The following is a 13,658-nucleotide window of genomic DNA, read 5'->3' on the forward strand; positions in this document are numbered from 1 at the left end:
GAGTACACCACACCCGTCTCGGGCACCCCGAGGGGTGCGGCTCGGGGCGCGCAGCAAGGCTGCCTGGAAGGAGGGAGCGCGCCCCCCTCACGTGACCCAGCCTGCGGGCCGCGACGCACACGACGCGCCTCTCACGTGGTCTGTCTCCAGCCCCCTCGCTGGCGGAGGCGGGCGCGGGTGCGTCCCTGTGGCGGGTCACCCGGAGGAGTTGGTCGCACAATTATGAAAGACTCGGCTTCTGCTGCTAGCGCCGGAGCTGAGTTAGTTGTGAGAAGATTTCCCTGGGCTGTCCTTGTCCGGCGGCCTCTGCTGCCGACTCCGGAGACGCTTCCCGATAGATGGCTACAGGCCGCGGAGGAGGAGGAGGTGGAGTTGCTGCCCTTCCGGAGTCCGCCCCGTGAGGAGAATGGTACTTGCCCCAGCAGTCCCCGGACTGGGAATGGCCCCGGAGGTTGCGGGCAGGGAAGGGGTAGGACTTGGCCGGCAAGTGTGTGTGCGGAGCGGCGCTTGCCGGGCGAAGGATCCGCCAAATTGCCTAGAGACTTCCGGACTTGTCCTGGCCGCCCGGGAGTGCAGCTCTTTCGGGGGTGAGCGACAGGAAGCAGGTAGCAAATCTGGCGCGACAGCTCGTCGCGGAAATCCAGAGCAGAGACCCGGCGAGGGCCCCTCGAGGCGGGAGAGGTGCGAGGCGGGAGAGGCGCGAGCCAGGGAGTACCTGGCTGAGTCGAGTGGCTGCAGCTGCAGCGCTCCAGACGCAGCGCTCAGCCTCGGAGCTCTGCGCCTCCTGGGAGCGCGAACCTCCTGGCGCCAGTTGCTGGCAGATAAGGGAGCCAAGTGCTCTGCTCAAGTTCTGCGTGGGGAGGGAGGCTGCGAGGAAACAAAAAAGGGATACAGGACAGGAGGTTGGAGCTGTGCCTTGTTTGCTGCGCAGTGGATACTCTACAGGTACATTTCCCGCTCGGAGCCAAAGGAGAGAGATTTGACGATATCGATGGTATATCTGGCTTGGAATTTTGTCTAGCAAGAATTAAGGGTTATGAGGCACTGCTTGCTGTAGGTACCGAGGCCATGTGTTGCCTGGATTCACGTCAAACTGCCTCATGCGTTACCTTAGAGGAGGGTTGGTCGTATTTTAAACCTAAGGTGCAGAGTGGTGAGAGATGCGGTGCATTGCAGCTTTTGATGGATCTTGTTTTTGTTAAGGTCAGGAATGAAATTGAAGAATTCCTTTAGAGAAAGTCGTTTAGATCAGGGACTTGAAGAGTGAGGTTGGTATCTCTGGTTTGTACTTGAACTTGATAGGCTTCATGCAGCCAACTCTCCATCCGCTGGAATCTGGCAGGTTTACTTTAGAAGCTAAATCAAGTGCTGTGCTTTGTATAAATAGTGCACCTTCTACTATTTTCCACCTTATTTAAATAACGTAAAGTCAATAAAACGTCATTTTACCCTTTTCCTAATTTTTAATAGAATACTATTTTAAGTTCTTTGACCGTCGCTAAGTATTTAAATTTATTAAGTGGATTTTAAGGAAATCCATTTTTTGAGAGGACGGTTGAATTAAAGTGCCTTTTTTAAAAAAAAGCAAACCGCTAATACTGACTCTTCAATGTGTTTAGATTTCCCTTTTTCGATGGTAAGTAGTATACATTTGAAATTCAGAATTATGAAAAAATTTAGATACATTAGAACATGGAAATGAAGATGATTCATCATATTAAAAGCCATTGTTTCCTAATTTTTAAAGCAACCAGATGACTTTGGTTGCTATCGAAAGTCTAATAATTGAAACCTAGCCTTCAAAAATTAAGGTGTGGTATCAGTTTCTTCTGCTACGTTTTTATTTATATCCAGTCTTTTTAAAAAATAGTAGATGTTCTCCCCCAAACAACATGTTTGTGTACATAAACTGTGCACTGTATTTGGCACATGGTAGCAACTTAGTATTGAGTTGTATGTAGTGCTAGTAATCCTGTTGATTCCACTGGGAGGAATTCTCACTTTAAAATATGAAATTAAGAGTCTGATTTTGTTCTTTGCATTATTTGAGTCCTGACTGCTGTTGAGTTCTGATTTTCTTTATTCCTATGAAATTATAGTGAAACTTTAGAATAACCTAAAACTGAGGTTCTCCAGTAATAATAAAATGTTGTGCTGCTTCAACGTTTAGGTCAGCACTGTGACCTAAGAGTTTACCAAAGTACGTCATATGTATACTGTATAATTAGTATGGTAAACTGTTATTTAAGGCATTTGCTTCTGGTAATCAGTTTCCTCTTTGATACAAAAAGAAAGCATACAAATATTTTCTCCATTTTAAAAAGCTTTAAAACCAATCAGTTAACTGGCCAAAAACAATGCAAAAACAAATAAAATACCAAAACCCACAAATTTAAAACTGTAGTAGAATAAAATTCTGTATAAAACTATCTACTATGCCTGATGGAAATATTTGTGGCATTCATTTGGCAGTCACTTATGTAGTGTTTAATATATTCTAAGCACTGTGATAGGCCCCGAGTGGCAAAGATGCGTTAGACAAGTTTCCCACTTTCAGACAGCTTACATTCTAGTTATTTATAAAAGATCAACCTGTCTTCAATGCATACGTTGAAGATGCATACGTTATAAAAGATGCATACGTATAAAAGATGCATACGTTACTTCATAAAGCAAACATTTATTGTTTACTATGTTGGGGGCACTGTGATACTTAATAGTGTTGAAGGGCAGTATCAATTTGCACAAAAAAAGAATAGTGTTATACTGTTGTATAGATCAGCAGTCTCCAACTTTTTTGACACCAGGGACTGGTTTTGGGGAAGACAATTCTTCCACAGACCAAGGGGGATAGTGCATTACATTCAGGTTCACCTCCTGCTGTGTGGCCAGGTCCCTAACAGGCCTGGACCATTACCAGTCCTTGGCTCAGAGCCTGGGGACCCCTGACAGAGATTACTGTGAAAATATAGGGTAGTCAAGGAGAGAAAGGGAAGTCAGTACTTTAAAGCTGCTGATAGTAGAGATCAGTCCTGTAGAGTCAACAGGAATTGAATTAACCTAGAATTACAAAGGGCATTAAATTGGTGGTTTTAGTCTAAGGGAACTGAGTGTTGGAAGAGAATAACATCCTTAGTTTATTCTGGGAACTGCTGTACAAGTACTGTATAGGCATACGTTAGAGATATTTTGGGTTTGGTTCCAGACCACTGTAATAAAGTGAGTATTGCAATAGAACAAGTCACACAATTTTTTTTTTGTTTTCCAGTGCATATAAAAGTTATATTTGTACTGTAGTCTATTAAGTGTGCAATAACATTACATCTTAAAAAAAACACAAATGTACATATTCTTAACTTAAAAATGCTTTGGAAAACATACAATGAAAATAAAATTTAAAAGATATCATTATAATTCAATAAAAATAATAATTGCCTTAAAAAATGAAAATGAAAATACTTTATTGCTTAAAAAAATACCATCAGCCCTGGCTGGTGTGGCTCAGTGGATTGAGTGCTGGCCTATGAACCAAAAGGTTGCCAGTTCAATTCCCAGTCAGGGCACATGCCTGGGTTGCGGGCTGGGTCCCCAGTTGGGGACATGTAAGAGACAACAGATTGATGTAGCTCTCACACATTGCTGTTTCTCTCCTTCTTCCTGTCTCCTTTCTCTAAAAATAAATAAATAAATAATATGTTTTTTTAAAGTAGGAAGAATACCATCATTTTAGTCTTTTGCTTGTGGAGGATCTTACCTTTAATTAAAAAAAAAAAGAGGCAGCATCGGCGAAGCACAGTAAAGCAAAGCCAAATGCAATGAAATGAGGTTTGGAATGAGTGGAGTATGGGATGATGTGGAATACTGATGAGAATGCTATGACGATGGGCAAGGACCAGATATTTGAGGAATGTATGTCATGCAAAGGAGTTTGGATTTTATTCTGGAGATGCTGGGGATCCACCTAAGGAAACAATGTAGAGGGTAAATTAGTGTGCGAAAACTGAAAATGGGGAACAGAAAATAGGAGACCATAGCAAGACTGACCAAAATGTTGAGGGTTTAAAACCAAGGAGTAGTAGAGGAAAAGAAGGAATAGATTGAGAAGTTTAGGAGTTAAAATATTCAGAACTTGGTTACTTTTGTGGAGTAATATGCATATGCGTATTAGTAAGTGTTAATAATAAGAACCAAACATAAAATGAAAATATGTTAGTATTTGAAGTCATTACTGAGTATGTATGTGCAAATGTAATAACTTAAAGGCAGTACTTAAGATGTGCATTTCAGTTTTTGATTTTTTAAAAATATTTATTTATTTATCTTTAGAGGGGAAGGAGAGAGGGAGAGAAACATCAATGTATGGTTGCCTCCAGTGTGTCCCCTGCTGGAAACTGGCCTGCAGGGAACTAGCTTGCAACCCAGGCATGTGCCCTGACTGGGAATCGAACTGTGATCCTCTGGTTCACAGACCTGAGCTACACCAGCCAGGGGTCAGTTTTTGATTTTTAAGTGAAGGACTATTGAAGTAAACACTTGCAAAATTTATTTGAGAGTTCTAATTAGATTTTTGATCTGCTATGATTTTTTTATCTACTCTCTTTCTCAACATTCTAATATGGGAGATTTCAAACACAGAAAGATAAAATAGCAAAATTAATCACCAAATACAGATGGCCCATTTCAACAGTTGGAAACGTCAATTTTGTTTTCTTCTATTATCCCCCTCATTCTCCCTCAACTGCATACAGTATTCCACACAGCATTTGTTGATGAATGTTATTTAGTCTCTAGTAACCTCTCCTATTTTTTTTTTATTCTTTATTTAATGAAAAGAAAATCCAGATCATTTGTCCTATAGAATTTCCCACGGTTTGGATTTTGTTGCATGTACCCATGTAGTGTCATGTCACATGTTTTTTTCTCCTCAGTATTTCCTGTGAACTAGTGGTCAATCTCAAGACTCATTCAGAATTCTAGTTTGATATATGACAAGAATACTTTCCGGGAAGTGCTATGTACTTGGCATTGCATCCCATTAGAGGCACATGTTGTCTGGTTGTTTTTCTTTTTCCGATGTTAAGGTTGACCAGTAGGTTGACCAGTAGGATGTTGTCAGCCACCCGATCTTTCAGTTGTGAAGTTCTCTGTCAGACATTCACATAACAGTTTTAATAGTAGCCATTGATGATTTTGATGTTACTATATCCATTATAATTTTTTAAATGACTGCTCCTTAAATGCCTGTTTTAAGTTCAGTAACTGGCAGCAAAATTCATAGAGATTAAAATTAGTTTAGGGTATGAGCATCTATTGGCTGTCTATGGGGATTTGAACTTAGTCATTTATGTGAATTGATATAAAAGGGCTTATGTGTGTCACTGTTGCAATTATTAGGTTAGCTTTGAGTATGAATGAAATGTTTGACTTGGAGAATTAGACTTCTAGTTTATCTTTATAAAAAATGAGTGACTCTAACTTAAGTTAGTACTTTTAGATATTTTGTTGACCCTTTGGTCAGTTCATCTTGGTTGTAGAAAATTGCTCTGAATCTTTTTGGTGAATATGTGTTTAATTTTCTGACCATTTAGGTGTTTTAGAACCTTGTTGAAGAAATTTAGGTGTATGGAAGTAAGGAATCCTTTGAAGTTAGTAAACTTGGCTCTTCACCTAAGCATCTTTTCCAAGTCACACTTCTTTATGAGCATGACCATTAAACTGTCTGTAACAAGCAGGTGATAATTTTTCCCGTACTTGACCTGAGGAGCAATACTAGAATTAAAGTCTGTGAAATGCTGTTTGTCCCTCCTTGCATCATGAAAACATGTTTATAACGTAACACCTCAACTCTCCAGCTGCCAGACTTATGGAAAGTTCAGCCTTTGGAAAAACCTAGCTCCTCATGGAAAGAAAAGCTTTTGAGCTAAGCTGTTATCAGGAATAGAATAACTTGACCCCAGAGTTCATTGTTTGAAGAATATGTGCAAAGTGAAGTTTAGTAGGCTTAGTTACCTGTTTTCCTCTGGCAGTTGGGTAGTACACTGGAGGTGATGGAAGGAAAATTATCTTGAAAAACAGACTTTTACTGTAAGGAGGAAACTGAAGAAGCTTTAGCTAAATGAGAAATATAGGGCTATAAATTACCCTTTAACATATGAATCACAAAGTCTTTCTTGTCTTCAGTATAATTTACCATATGAAATAACCAGGAGGTACTCTTGACTAAGAAGAGTCTAATAGGCTTTAGACAAATTTTCATAATATTAGGTACCATGTATTAGCATTTAGGTTGGCCATTCCTCTAAATTTTTCACATATATCAATTGTCTATATTACTCTCTTAAGAAAACTCAACAAGAGTAGACACTATTTCCCCCTCATTGTTTATATTAGGAACAGAGAAGTAAAGTCACTTACCAAAGGCCATTAGGCTAATAAGTGGTAGAGTATGTATTGACTTGCCAAGGTACAGAAACTGGAAGAAAGGTCTTGGTACTCTGGGGCATGTATGTGTATTATGTATGATATCTCACATGACAGGTGTGATAATGTTAAGTAAAAACGTTGAGGTCATTGAAAAACGTGTTACCTTTTAAGAAACATTTATTATACTGTATCTTCCTCAAATGCTATAAAACTTAGAAGAATTTTCTTTATTATCAGGTGACTATTTAATAACCTTAAGATTCACAACTCAGTTAAATACATTGTATTTTAACACAGTGCAGAGACTTACTAGTCTGAGTGGATCTTTAGTAGACTGGAAAAGTCATTAATTAAACTACATAGAATTCTGTGATGGGTAGAACTCTTTGATAAAAACCATAGAACTCTATTATGAATGTATCAACAATGTTTATCATCATACTACTCAGGAAGAGAGAATAAGTTAATATGGTTTTCTCAAAATTAGTGTTCAAGTTTTATAATAGAAAATATTCTAATAATATTTATTTCATTTTAAAATACATTTTATTATGCTACCACAGTTGTCCCAATTTTCCTCCTTTCCCCACCCTCTACCTGGTACCCTCATTCCCTCTGGCAATCCTTCCCTTAGTTTATGTCCATGGGTCATGCATATAAGTTCTTTGGCTTCTCCATTTCCTATATTGTTTCTAACATCCCCCTGTCAATTCTGTACCTATCAATTTGTACTTCTTACTTAATTCCCCCACCCCTTGATATCTCCCTTCACTCTCTTAACTGATAACCCTCCAAGTAATCCCCATATCTATAATTCTGTTTCTGTTCTACTTCTTTGCTTAGTTTGGGTTTTTTTTTTTTAGATTCTGTCATTGATAATGATGAAATTATTGCCATTTTATTGTCCATAGTTTTGGTCTTCTTTTTCTTAAATGAGTTTCTTTAACATTTCCTGTAATAATAGCGTGGTGATGATGAACCTCTTTAGCTTTACCTTGTCTGGGAAGCACTTTATCTGCCCTTCAATTTTAAATGATAGCTTTGCTGGACAAAGTAGTCCAGGCTGTAGTCCCTTGCTTTTCATCACTTCGAATGCTTCTTGCTAGTCCCTTCTAGCCTGCAAAGTTTCTTTTTTAGAAATCAGCTGAGAGTCTTATGGGAACTCCCTTGTGGGTAATTGTGTTTCTGTTGCTGCTTTTAAGATTCTCTCTTTATCTTTAACCTTGGCATTTTAATTATGATGTATCTTGGAGTGGGCCTCTTTGTATCTATCTTGTTTGGGACTATCTGCTTCCTGGGTTTGTTTGTCTGTGTCCTTCATCAGATTGGGGAAGTTTTCTTGCATTATTTTTTCAGATAAGTTTTCAATGTCTTGTTCTTTCTGGAACCGCTATGATTTGAATGCTGGTACATTTGAAGTTGTCCCAGAGGCTTCTTAGCCAATACTTGGTATTTTTGGAATCTTTTTTCTCCTTGCTGTTCTGATTGAATGCTTTTTTCTTCCTTATGTTCCTAGTCATTGATTTGATTCTTTCGTTCATATACTCCACTGTTGGTTTTCTATAAATTTTTCTCTATTTAATCTCCATTTCTGCCTGCATCTCTTTTATACTGTTGAAGTACCCAGTGAATTTCTCAGGCATCCTAATAACCACTGTTTTGAACTCTGCATCTGATAGATTGCTTATCTCCATTTTGTTTAGTTCTTTTTCTGAAGTTTTGTTCTGTTCTTTTATTTGGGCCATGTTTTTTTGTCTTCTCATTTTGGCAGACTCCCTGTGTTTGTTTCTATGTAGTAGGTAGAGCTGCTTTGACTCCCTGTTTTGGTATCATTGTTTTTGAAGACAGGTGCACTGGTAAGTTGGATGGGGTAGAGCTTTAGGTGGAGCCAGGGTGGGCAGCCTTTGTGAACCAGGTTGATGGTATCTCTGATAGGTATTGCTTCTCTGTGGCTCCATGTGGGGGAGGGCTCAGAAAGGGGACAGTGCCGCTGCTTGGCCTCTAGAGTTTCGTCTGGGAGGAAGCTGCCTCCGCCCCCTGCCACACTTGCCCTGATGCCAGACACTGCAGTTTTTCCCATATATAACTGGTGTTCTTCCAGTTGCAGCCCCAGTGCTAAAGCCCAGAAGGAGTGAGTTTATGTCATGGGTGTCAAACTCATATTCATCGGGGGCCACATCAGCCTCCTGGTTGCCTTCAAAGGGCCACAATAATTTTAAGACTGTATAAATGTATCCTTAACTGTTAAGGAGTTGAAATTACATTCAGCCCTTTGAAAGCAACTGTGAGGCTCATGTGGCCCCTGGTGAAAATGAGTTTGACACCGTTAGTTTACATAAGTCCTAAGTCCGTTGCAGGTCCTTTAAGAGGAGACTCCTGAGAATCCCGAAATTTGTTTTGCCACCCTAACTCCTGCTGGTTTTTACAGCCAGAAGTTATAGGGACTTACCTTCCTGGGACTGGAACCCTGTGTGGTCTGAGTGGTCTGGGGTGATGATGGGATCCCCTGCTCCCAAGATAGCCCTCCCTTCACTCCCAAGATATCTCTCCCAATTTTTATCCACCGCTATGGGTGTGTGGTCCCCAGCATCTTCCTGTGTCTCCAGCCAGCTCACCTATCTGGATGAATATGATTTTTTAATTCTTTTGTTGCTTGATTTTCTGAGGATTCTGGGTGATACTTGTTTTGTAGTCTAGTTGTAATTTTTGTTGTGGTTGTGCAGGAGGCAAGCCATGTTTACCTATACTTCCATCTTGACCAAAGTCCCGAAATAATATTTTCTTTAGATTTCTTTTTCAAGTTAATTTTTGTGGCATCATCTGAAAACATCAACAGCTGTACTAGATATTAATTGACTCAAAACAACAGTTGTACTGAATTAAATATTTGTGAAGGATCCATTTAATTCAACAGATTGTATTGTTTTGGGGAAAATATTTTTACAAACAGGTAGAAATAAAAATGAAGAATTTAAATTGTACTATTTTTTTCCAAACAAAAGTTGCCATGTGTTTAAAATTGTACTATTTGACTGCCACTACATAGTATCTTAAAATAAATGTATATAATTGGAGTTCTTAGGTAATTTTTTTGTTATGGAATTCAGATACATAAAAGTCAGTAGGTCATAATATAGCAGACATTCATGTACCTACTACTCAGCCTAAGAAATAAAATATTACAGGTAAAATGGAAGCCTCTCACATACACCATCAAAATCCCATTCTACTTTCCCCTTCTGTAGACATAACTACTTAAGTCTTTACTGTTCCTTTGCATACTTTTATAGTGTTGTCACGTAGAATATTTGTAACATATGGTGGGGTTTTTTGGTATTGCCAGGTTATATATATATAGAATTATGTGCATCTTTTTATGGACTTTTTTTCCTTCTAAATCAGTTAGGTTTTGGTGACTTACACATGTTGATAGATGTAAGGTCTAGTTTGTCCTTTTTAATGGCTATATTTTATTCCATTATATGACTGTCATACATTATCCACTTTGCTGTTATTGGGCATTTAGGTGATTTCTGGTTCTTTACAAATAATGATGCAGTAGTCTTGTATGTACCAACTTACGTACAAATGTGAGAATTTTCCTAGGATGTCTATATCCGGAAGTAGAATTGTTGGGTCATAGATTAGGTGCATCTTCAACTTTATAGCTATTGCTCAAGTGTTGACCAAAGTAGTAGTGCAGTTTATACTCCCTGTATGAGGGTTCCCATTTTAGAAACTTCTTTGCCAACCCTTAGTTGATTAGGTTATTTTATTTTGCCAGACTCATGAATGTAAAAAGTTTCTCATTTTAATTTGAATGTCACTGGCAACCAGTAATGTTGAGTGTTACTTCAGGTTACAGGTTTTTGGCTTTGGTTACCTTCTTTCTGGTGAATTGAATATTTATGATTTTTGCTCAATTTTATATTAGATTATCTTATTTATTTACTTGTAGAAGTTTTTATATATCCTGAATACTTTATTTTTTTGCTTTTATGAGCTGCAAATATCTTCTCCAGTCTGTAGCTTTTAATTTTTCACTTTGTTTATATAGTAGGTTATTTACTTATTTGGGGGCTGTTGCATTACTTATTAATTTTAGTATAATAACATTTATTTTACAGTGTATGCTTTTTAAAAAAGATCTTATTTATTTATTTTCAGAGGGGAAGGGAAGGAGAGAGGGAGAGAAACATCGATGTATGTTTGCCTCCCATGTGTCCCCCACTGGGAACCGGCCTGCAACCCAGGCATGTGCCCTGACTGGGAATTGGACCGGGATCCTTTGGTTCCCAGGCCTGCGCTCAGTCCACTGAGCCACACCAGCCAGGGCAGTATATGCGTTTTCTTATCCTAAATTTATAAAGTTTGTTTTTGTAAAAAGTTAATTTTGCTTTTCACATTTTGACTTGAATCCATCTAGTATTCATTTTTGGATTTAATGTGATAGTATATATATATATATATATATATATATATATATATATGGTATAATAGTGCATGTTTCCTCCTGATTGGTACTGCTCTCTCCATCATACACCATGTTCCTTAAATGCATGTTTCCATTTCTAAACAATTTATGTCTTTGTTTGTCTTCTGTGTTAATGTTATTTTGATTTTTAAAGCAATCTGAGTGTCTAGGTAAAATTTTTTGACTTAGCATAAGGAAATTAAAATGTTTGATAGTTTTTTTGCCAATGTGGTTTTTTATTCTAAAAAGATGAGTTTTGATTCCTTTTCATTTTCTCTAATAATTCTTTATGTTGAATGAATTATTTTAGGTAAGACTTCCTCTGGAATACCTGAAGAAAAAAAGTACTATTTGAGCTAAATTGAGGTTGGCTCTTTTTTAGACTAAGTGTGCCTAGTCTTCAGTTATTTAATATCTTGGACTCCATGGTATGGTATAGTGTCAGTTGCTCACACTTCTCTTTATCCTGTTTTCTGTCCCATAAATCTGAGGCCATATTGGTCTATTAAAAAATCAGTGTAACAATTTCCATGGGGTCAGCAGGAAAGCAGAACCAACAGAAAATAAAATTGGATATAGTAGTACTCTCTTTACATAGTCAGGGGTCTGAATTTGATTCAGTTTAATTTTTTAATACACAAAATTTTGCCAACTATTTGTCATTCCACAGAGATTTTTTAGTAGTGCCTGTAAAACCTTCTCAAAGGGCCTTGGCCAGTGTGTGGCTCAGTTGATTGGAGCATTGTCCCATAACTGAAGGGTCACCAGTGAGATTCCCAGTCGGGGCACATACCTAGGTTGCAGGCTTGATCCCCCATTGGCAGGTGCATGCAGGAGGTGGCCTGTTGGTGTTTCTCACATTGATGTTTCTCTCTCTCCCTTCCTCTCTCTTGAATGAAAAGAAAATAAACCTCTAAAAAAATTTCTGAGAATTCTAAAAACCTCTTAAAGGTTTCGTATCTGAATTATTAATAATATCAAATTATTAGTTAAGTAGTTGGTAGCCAATTAAGAGTAAGAGCAGAATTCTAGAGTAAGAGCCTGTAAGAGTGCCAGAAAGTCAGGTGAATTAGACTCTTGTAAGGAGGTTAGACAGTGCCAGCTTATTTCAGCATTTTGCTTTGGGCTAGCCTTAATTTTGCTTCGTCATTGTCTGTGCCCTTGATGGCAGGCATGTTGACCTACTACAGATTTATCATATAACTTGGAATTTCTAGTGTTACTTAGTTTTTTAAGCATATGCATTTTATTAGTGGACACATTCCTTTTTAATATCATAATATGGATCACGTTTTTCTGTTTCTTCTTATACCTGGTAATTTTGGATTGTACTGTAGACTTTATGAATGTTACCATGTAGAGACTCTGGGTTTTATTATAGTCCTCTGAAGACTTTGTTTTTAAAGTAATTGTTACAGACTGAATGCTTGTGTCCCCCACAACTTAAGTGTTATTCCCTCAAATTAACCTCCAGTGTGATGGTATTTGGAGATGGAGCCTTTAGGATTTAATTAGGGTTACAGGAGGTCACGAGGGTATGGCCCCAATAAGAAAAGACACCAGAGAATCTGCTTATGCTCTCTGCCATGTGAGGACACAATAAAAGAGCTGTGTGCAACCCAGGAAGAGCACTCTCGCCATACACTGACTCTGCTGGCACCTTGATCTTGGATTCCAGTCTCTAGAACTGTCAGAAAATGAATTTTGGTTATGTAAGCCACCCAGTCTTACCGGTGTTTGTGTTGGCAGTCACACAGAATAAGATAGTAATTGATTAGCTTGACTGTACTCAAAATTCCAATCCAAACTCTGTTTCCTTCAGGGGTGAGCAAAAAATACCTGCTCAGTTATTTTATTCTCAATTGGGCTGCTTGGAGTCTGCATATATATGTACTTCATAGGTCAGACAGAGATTTGAGCAGAGCTAATATGCAGCATTTAGGGCTCCTTTTCTGTGATTCTTTTTTGCAGAATTTTCACACCATTTCCCAGATGTTGTTGTCACCTTGAACTTGGTATTCTACTTCTTCAAGCTAGTAAGACTGGGATTTCTCTTGGCATTTTAGCTGTTAAGTAGGTGTGGATGGAACCTCTCTTCAGGTCAATAACACCACCCCCCAAAACACCATTAAAAAATGGAAGACTCACTCTTTGCTGTTGCTATTCCTTTTTTTCAAGTATAGATGCCAAAGAATTTCTGCCTTTCGGTTGTTTTCAGTGCTGTTCAGTAGTCGTTTTTAAAATTTTACTTTGTCTAGAGTTTATGATTTTTGTCTACGGGAAGTTTAGTCCTGTAGAACCTTCACAATATTCATATATAGAATCATACAATGTATTCAGTTATAAAAATGTATTCATTTTTACATGTTACTTTGAAGTAGAATTTTTAAGCAATTAAAATTTTTCTTCTCCAGTTTTTTCCATCAGCATCTAGGCAGGAAGGATATGCTGGAGAGTAAGGAAGTGGTTAGAGGATTTACTTATAATGTATGTGTGTACTATTGCTGGTAGACAGGAAGAATTTATCAATATGATTTATGGAATTTTGAAGCATTGTTGAGACTTTACTATATGCCAGGTGTTGTGCTAAAACACCTTGCATGGATCATTTTTTTAAACTTTTAGAGTAGCATTTGTAGATAGGTACTATTATTATTCTAGTTAACTAAGAAACATGTTCAGAAATTTGCTGATAGTTGCATAGAAACTAAATAGCAGAGCTAGAATTCTAACTCAGGTTACTCTGACTCCAGCATCTGTG

At 38.1% G+C, this 13,658-nt stretch overlaps 1 protein-coding gene across 4 annotated transcripts in view; it reads left to right on the forward strand.

The window, feature by feature from the left end:
- Window positions 1–325: 325 nt before the first annotated feature.
- TRPM7 (transient receptor potential cation channel subfamily M member 7) overlaps window positions 326–13,658 on the forward strand; it is a 131,408-nt gene continuing 118,075 nt past the window's right edge. For all 4 annotated transcript variants that reach the window (XM_053670115.1, XM_037156468.2, XM_037156469.2 and 1 more), the window contains exon 1: window positions 326–409. In XM_053670115.1, the coding sequence (XP_053526090.1) occupies window positions 407–409 (3 nt within the window). In that variant the 5' untranslated portion in view covers window positions 326–406. The remainder of the gene's footprint in view (window positions 410–13,658) is intronic.

This window comes from Artibeus jamaicensis, unplaced genomic scaffold (genome assembly GCF_021234435.1).
Source record: "Artibeus jamaicensis isolate MK-2021 breed Jamaican fruit bat unplaced genomic scaffold, CSHL_Jam_final contig_548, whole genome shotgun sequence".
Lineage (NCBI taxonomy): Eukaryota > Metazoa > Chordata > Mammalia > Chiroptera > Phyllostomidae > Artibeus > Artibeus jamaicensis.